General features: G+C 47.1%; 1 protein-coding gene across 3 annotated transcripts; it reads right to left on the bottom strand.

Annotated features, from left to right (window-relative positions):
- Positions 1–477: 477 nt before the first annotated feature.
- LOC111258165 lies at positions 478–3,557 on the bottom strand. Of its 3 annotated transcripts, none has more exons than XM_022828992.1 (3): positions 3,339–3,557; positions 2,426–2,476; positions 478–1,754 (listed from the first exon to the last, which is right to left on the bottom strand). In XM_022828992.1, the coding sequence occupies exons 1-3, from the start codon at positions 3,501–3,503 to the stop codon at positions 1,545–1,547; spliced, it is 426 nt and encodes a 141-aa protein (XP_022684727.1). In that variant the 5' UTR covers positions 3,504–3,557; the 3' UTR covers positions 478–1,544. The 3 variants fall into 3 exon arrangements, 2 of the variants coding, with proteins under 2 accessions (XP_022684727.1, XP_022684728.1); XM_022828993.1 differs by having other exon boundaries at positions 2,431–2,476; XR_002678769.1 differs by lacking the exon at positions 478–1,754 and having other exon boundaries at positions 2,171–3,158.
- Between the last annotated feature and the right edge of the window lie 3,854 nt (positions 3,558–7,411).

The following is a 7,411-nucleotide window of genomic DNA, read 5'->3' as shown; positions in this document are numbered from 1 at the left end:
CAGTACTTTGTTAGACGTCAACTCAGTCTCTAGGAAGTGCTGGTATAGGCTAGGTAGGTGTTTAATTTATTCCTGTGTTCGTAGCGATGAGTGTGCTTGTGTATATGTAAGTGTCCGAGAATTTAGAACAAATTAGATGTAAATCTAAGGTTTATTTTAGGAGAGATTTACAATAATACCGCCACATCAGTGCCACTTTCCATTTATACCACTTGTTGACAAGGTAATGACAAGCGGGGTCTAATCATGTGTGTCATTGAAACAAGCCCAAGGTGCATATGAAAAGTGGTATGTATGAAAAAGATTAAAATTATCTTTAATGATGGTAATGTGAGTAATTTAGATACAGATTTAGGGTGCTATCTATTAGGTTGTTGTTTTATAATGGCAGATCTGGATAATTCACACAAAAAAATAGATCTAATGCTTATAATTTCAATGACAGTTAGAGACACCGAATTGGTATCCAAATATCTCGCAAGGGTTATCCTGCAATTAGCACTAATGATAAACTAATATGCCGTTGTTTTTTGTACTGCTCAGAATGTCCAACAGCCTAGTGCAAGAGAAGGTGCGTGTTTGTCACAGCTTTCTCGCGGGGACGCGCACCCTGCATTCGTGGGCACGCCTTTCTTCACTGGGCGCACCGCCGTGCACGGCCACGCCCCCGCCGCCGGAGGTCCCAGGCTAGATGCCCTCCTTCCTCTGCGATGCTTTGCCCCGGCATCCCCTGTGGCCCGTTGTCCTGATCTTCGCCAGAGCCGCCTGCCCGAAGCTAGGTCCCCTCCGAGCTCTTGGGCGTTAGGCTCGGACCGCTCGACCATGGCGCCGCCGCTCTCTGCGAGCTCCCAGGCGTTCCAAGGCGGAGGAGTTCGAGGTCCTGCGAACCTTCGTCGCGTCCCAACGCGAACCCTGCTCCTCCCTCTGTTCTTCCCCATGTGCGCTGTCTGCGGCAATGCCGGCAAGGCCCTGAATCCCAGCGTGCCACTGGCCATGGCTGCCCAAGGGGACGCCGCCGGCCACACTCAGCACCAGCAAATGCCCCGCAGTCTCAATTTCTAAACAATGAGGATTCAATGCCAGGATGGATCAGCTATTGCTTGTCTGCACTTTGTACTTGCGGTCCCAAAATTGGGCAAACTCACAATCTAATTCAGGGAGGTGGCGAGCGGGGAAGGATGGGATGAGGAGCTAGCAGTGTGCGCCAGGGATGGGAGCTCGGGGCGGCGCGACGACTCAGGGAGCAGGCACGACACGGGAGGGGACGAGAGGAGAGAGAGTGAAGGAAGATAGAAATTAAGGGGTTTCTTGCATGTTTTCGCCAACACACCGCCACGGTGGCACGACATGTCAGCGTTGGAAGCTCGCGTGGCATGTTTGGACTCAGGATGACCCTTTTTATAGTTTGGGGTCCCAAAAATGCAATTTAGAAGTTTAAGGATATAATTGACAATTTGACACAGGCAAGACAAGTTTGGGGACTTGTGATTTTACTCTTAATTAAACTTACTAAACTGATCTTTTTTCCACAGCATATTTATTCTTCATATCCTAGCCGTCTTGAATGTGAACCGATTCAGATAGTAATTAAACATAGGTTGTAAATTTAGATCAATTAGGGTATGAGTTTCAACCGTTCTGATGTGTTCGAAAGCGTGTTCTCTATCTTCTTGGAAGGTGCGCAGTCTGAATTGGATGAGGAAGTTGAAGCACTCCTCTTCCGGTCCAAGTTGAAAATGGATTACAATAGCAGACTGCAAGTATAAAACAGTGTAAGAACTAGAAACTCAAATTGAGCAATAAACTTAGCTCATCCTGTCTTTCATCTTCAGAGATCAAACTAAGATTATTCTGAGCACATTGAATTTTTAATTGTAAGAGCGTTCACTTCAACCAAGCAAACATTGCTTACAAAACTTTAAGGCATCGCATAGAAGGATAGTAAGCAGGACATATTAGAGAAAAGATTAGACCATTGCCAAGACAGTAATATGCTAGGGTCACTGCCGTCCCTTTCAGAGGAAACTCAACTAGGGCGAGGGATCGAGCCCTTTTATAGAACTACAAAGCATCTCACAGGCGGACAGTAAGCAGGACACACTATAGAAAATATTAGACCATAGCCAAGACAGTAATATGCTGGAAACCCATTCTTCGACAATTACTCCAATCACAAGTCTACTCCTTTTTACTTGATAAGCCAGGAGTGAACATATTCTTAAGATCTTGATAAACTAAGAGTTTGAGAAGCCATGCCTCATAACAGTAAACTGATCACTAAGCAAGATAAGGACATGTTACATATAAGATTTTGAGGCCAGTCCCCTCCCATTTGCTACATATAAGTTACACTATGACCAACACAGGAAACGTTAACATAGCATGCATTCAATTTGTGCAAGTTTATTGGCAGTTCAAATCAAACCTCACCAAACCAATCTGCAGCCACCTGCTGTTGCATCCAGACATCCTTAAACTGAAACCTCGGTAATAAAAAACATTAAATTAGCAGAAAAGGAGAAAATAAAACAAACATTTCAAAATTGCAAGAAGTCCTGCCATATATTCACTGTCGAAACAAAGTTTGAGATCTGTGGTCTTAAATAGCCGATCTTTGAAGCAGACAAGAGCTTCAAGCAATCTTAAATGGTCTCCAAGAATCCTTCCGCCACAACTGAAGGTGGATTCAGATGATACAGTTTATAGTTGACAGTACATCATACTTTCCAGATTTATTCTTCAACAAAGCTAAAACATCAAAACCTTCTATATCAGACTCCAACATCAGTTGATTCATCCTCTCCTGCAGATTAATGTGACAGCGCAAAATGCAAATGGCATCCACAATCGGCGCCATTTCAATTTTCAGAGCAACCCAGCACATAAAAAGACCAAGAACCGCACAGACTTTCCCCTACCATCGACCGTCACACTTCGAGTACTCTGCACTCTACAGACACTGAGACACGAATCAATGCCATTCGACAAATTCAGCAAAAATTCAGAGAAACCTTTAGCTGATACCTCCAAAAATCTAACAAATCAAGCACGCCCGCCAGTTAGCAGTTCTTGTCAGGCATGGCGAGCTTGCACCTGACCTTTTGGAATACGACGGCCGGCGTCCCTGGCGGCGCGAGCTGAAGCTTGAGAGAACCAAGCTGATTTGGAAGGGGAGGAGATCAAGAACCAAGAAGGGTGTGAGATCGATCGGGAGGCCAGGCCATGAGGTCCGGGAAGGTGGTGCTGCAGCGGATCGAGAGGGCGACGCCGAGGTCGTGCTCGTCCTCTTCTCCCATGCCGGCCGCCGGAGAAGGGAAGCAAGAGAGGGCGACGCTTACCAGTGAGAAGGTGGCGGAGAGGGTCGCCGTCGGGGCTGTGCCGTGCCGCCACGCCGTCACCTCGCACTGCCACGCTGCAACCTCATGTCGCCACCTCATCGCCGCGTGCGCCGCCAGCTCCTCGCCTCGCGCCTCGCCTCGCATCCTCCGTCGCCAGGCACACATCCGGAGGGGAGGATACGGAGCTTCAAACAGGACCGTGGAGGGTGGGGAAAACCAAGCTGGGTCTGTTTCCATTCCGTGCCAGGCATAACCGACCAGTGATTCCGATGCAGGCCTGGCTTCGAAATGGGCCGCTCCAATCCACCTCGAATTGGTCTTGGAACAAGACATTGTGAGGAAATCGAACGAGGCCTAAAGGCCTCAAGGTGACGCACTGCTTCCGCTAAGGCAAGACACATCCAGTTGCAGTACGCGGTCCACAAGTGGGCATGACATCACGAGCAAGGCCGTAGTCAATGCCCTATCATCCGGTTGGCCCAAGTAAGCATCCACTACTGAAAACGAGATATCAATCTTCCATAAGGCCCCGTTTGGATCATTGGAATTGAATTCCATCCTAATAATTATAATTTAGACACAAATTAATTAAACTAATATAATTGTATGTGGAATATAGTTGTATATTATAGTTGGTGATATGGGAGAGATACTTGTATGCTGCACTTCTACTATAGAGAAGCGAGTCTAAGAGCGTGCTATAAGAATTGAATTCCATCTAATAACCATAATCTATAGAATCAATTTCCATCTCCCACCCCATGAATTTAAGATAGGCTTATATCTAAACTTTGGAAAGTTGTGGAATGCCACATTCCAACATAAATTAGCCTACTCCATTAAATAGATTCCAATTCCTTGGACCCAAACGGGGCCTAAGATTTTTTAGAATGAAGTGCCGGGCATAGTTCCTGACCTTTTTAACCTCGGTTGTTAACACGTACTAATATATACCTTTCGTGGTACTAATGCTTCTCATTGCTTTAGTTCCAATTTGTGTTACAAATCAGGACTAATAGTAACCTTAGTCCTGGTTGGTGTTACGACTTGGGATTAAAAGGTCCCTCAGGGGTGACTTCAAAAGATAAGATCCCCTACTCAATTAAATGTGCTATAATGTGCTATGTAGGTGAGATGGTATGTAAGCTACGCGCCATGCAAGAGGTCGCGGGTTCGAATCTCACGCATCGCGCCCGTGCATATCTCGTGTATCTTGTGACTTGTGAATTCCCCAGGATTTAGTCCTGATTGGTACTAAGGCTTCATTTGAATGTAGATATCGAAGGGCTTAGCATTGAATTGAGTTCAATACCAAATCGGAGTAGTATTGGAAATGTGTTACAAACAAAGGGATTGTTGGATGTGAATGACTTTGCTAGATGGAATTCAACTAGGTGGAAATTACTAATTTGTGTTTGGATGTGCATACCGCCCAATTTGGATTTAACCCATCTTCTTCTCCACCTCTCCACCACTACTCCGTGCACAAGAGTGTCCCTGGGACCGAGCAGAGGGATGGATGGCCGGACCGAACATCAGAGGGAGCAGCACCAAAGGGTGCCTGACTCGTGGGTGGAACAGAGCGGCGCCGGACTTGGGGGTAGAGGGAGCGGCGTGCTGGCACCTGGCTCGGTGGTGGAGGCGTGACTCCCGACTTTGTGGCGGAGGGGTGGCTTCCGACACAGCAACGGAGGGGCACCGCAACAGAAGGATGCAGGGGCGGTGCTGTGGAGGAGGCCGGTGATGGAGGGACCCATCGCCGCTGCCGGATTGAGAGAGGGGCGGGAGGAGGGCCAGAGCGTGAAGGGAACGAGAGAGAGAGACGAGGATGCAAGAGAGGCGACTGGGGATTGCCAATGAATACCTAGAAGGAACGGTCGGAATTATGTAAGCGGGTGCAGTAGTAGCTACAATACCCCTTGGTATTGGACTGTATTCCAATGCCAATTCCTAGACCCATCCAAATAGATGCATTGGAGGCTCCCAATACCAATTCTGAATTCCAGTTGTTGATACAAGTTTTTGGTCAGAGTCAACAACCGTGGATAAGGTTCTAATAGCCGATAGATGAGAGAGAAAGGGGCTTGCTGATAGCGCCATGTTGACCAAGACCGGCCGCGTTGACTAGGACTCCAAAAGCTGATGGAAGACCAGACGAGCCTAGTCCTAAACGAAATCGACTCCACCAAATAAGGAAAAGCATGGAGATGTATCTAGGGTAGTTTTAATTAGTTGTAATAGTTCATGTCGCAATCGACTAGGACTTTAGCTTCCTCTAGGGTATAAAAATAAACTCGTGAGCCTTGTAACAAAAATCAACAATCAATCAAAGACAACCTTTTAGCACCCTACCGCTAAAACCTTAGGAGTAGGAGTAGAGTAGTTTCAACGAGTTCCTTCCACTGGTAGAAAACTCACCTTCAGTCCCAGTTGGCAGGGAGCAAATCTCCCAAAAATCCATCCGGGATAAACCAATTGAGATAAAGGGGGGGATCTTTTGTCCCGAGTCACTCAACCAGGACTAAAGACCCCCTTTTATGCTGGTTGGTATTACCAACCGGGATAAAAAGGGTCGCCACGCCAGGCGCTGCAAAAAAAAAAAGAAATCCCGGGGTATCCCCCCACACGCGCACGTCGTAAGTCACAAGTCACGCGATTTTTCACACGAAATAAGCATGTGCGCGGTACATGGGATTCGAACCCATGACCTCCAGCCTCACGCGTAGCTTCCTTGCCATCCCATCTACACAACACATCTGACTATATAGGGGATGCAATCCTTTTGTATTAACTCGTGCGGGATCCTTTTATCCCGGTTGGAAACACCAACTGGGATTAAAGATCCTATTTTATCCCGGTTGGTATTACAAACCGGGATAAAAGAGTTCGAGGGATTTAGTCCTCTTTTAGCCACCCCATGGGGATCCTTTTATCCCGATTTGAAATACTAACCGGGATAAAGGATCCCTTTTATTCTGGTTGGTATTATAAACTGGGATAAAAGGCCCTCGCCCGTTTTATTCTGGTTGGTAACACCAACTGCCTTTTATCCCGGTTGGTGTTTCAAACCAGGATAAAAGGCCTCTCAGGGTCTTTTTTTTCCACTAGCCTTTGCAACCGGGATAAAAGGTCCCGGTTGGTGAGCTCCCTGCCAATGACCGAGCTTTAGTCCCGGTTGGTGAACCTTTTGTCCCGAGCCAATTTTAAATCGGGACAAAAGGGGGCGCATGGAAGGTGAGTTCTCTACTAGTGTTCCTATGCGTACGGCTGCATTGGCTTTGATCTTTGCGAGCTTGTAAGTATGATCACCCGGTCATTGCGACCTCTATCATGACTTTCTAAGTTAAGTCTTATATTCTGATATTGTTGCATGGCTAGTTATCGAGTTATCTTAGGTTGCAAGCCAACGTCCCTAGGCACCGATCGATACATTGTTTTGCCTTCGATAGTGCTCAAGTTATTAAGTTTGCTTCGATCCATCTAGGCGTCATTTCTAAGCGCTCACAGTTATCGAGACATCTTAAGTTGCGAGTCAACGTCCCTAGGCTCCGGCCGATACGTTGCTTGTGCCCGACGGTTTCTCGCAGTTATCAAATGTTTTAGATCTGGTTAGGCTATCCTTATTGGCTCCCTTACCCTGTTTAAGCGTTCACAATTATCGGATCCCATCGGCTGGCTAGATCCTGCATACGTCGCTCGCTTTGCTAATGCTAGATCCAATAGATCTTTACCCTTGCCCCTCACACCGCTAGCCGTCAGGCCCCTGACGTCAGCGTGCTACTGCTGAGAGCCAATGCTTCGGTCGGGTCTTATCCATATCTCGCGGGAGTGCGATGACGTCATCGAGCCGATAGGGGCGTGTGTGAGGCCCTGCTGCCGCGAAATCATTTGATTAAGATGAACGGGTTGAAGTTGGTTCCCTCTCACCGTGTTGCCTTGTCTAAGTTCAATACACAATCATTACATCAACCAAGCTTTGTTACCATAGTCAGCTTGTAATCGACAGGCAGGAGGCCTTTGGTGCTTGTGCCCTTGTATTTTTTGTTGGTAGGTCGAGGTTAATGCCCTCTCAT

Source organism: Setaria italica, chromosome VIII (genome assembly GCF_000263155.2).
Source record: "Setaria italica strain Yugu1 chromosome VIII, Setaria_italica_v2.0, whole genome shotgun sequence".
NCBI classification, from domain to species: Eukaryota; Viridiplantae; Streptophyta; class Magnoliopsida; order Poales; family Poaceae; genus Setaria; species Setaria italica.
Note: the sequence above shows the minus strand (reverse complement) of the source record. Positions and strands in the feature narration are given on the sequence as shown.

Bases quoted from the DNA above. Each gene is read 5' to 3' on its own strand.
- LOC111258165 (XM_022828992.1), bottom strand. From the start codon at position 3,503: ATGTGTGCCTGGCGACGGAGGATGCGAGGCGAGGCGCGAGGCGAGGAG. The intron at 2,477-3,338 runs GTAAGCGTCGCC...CCGAGGTTTCAG, and splicing joins TCTCCGCCACCTTCTCACTG to TTTAAGGATGTCTGGATGCA. The intron at 1,755-2,425 runs GTTTGATTTGAA...TTATACTTGCAG, and splicing joins CTGCAGATTGGTTTGGTGAG to TCTGCTATTGTAATCCATTT.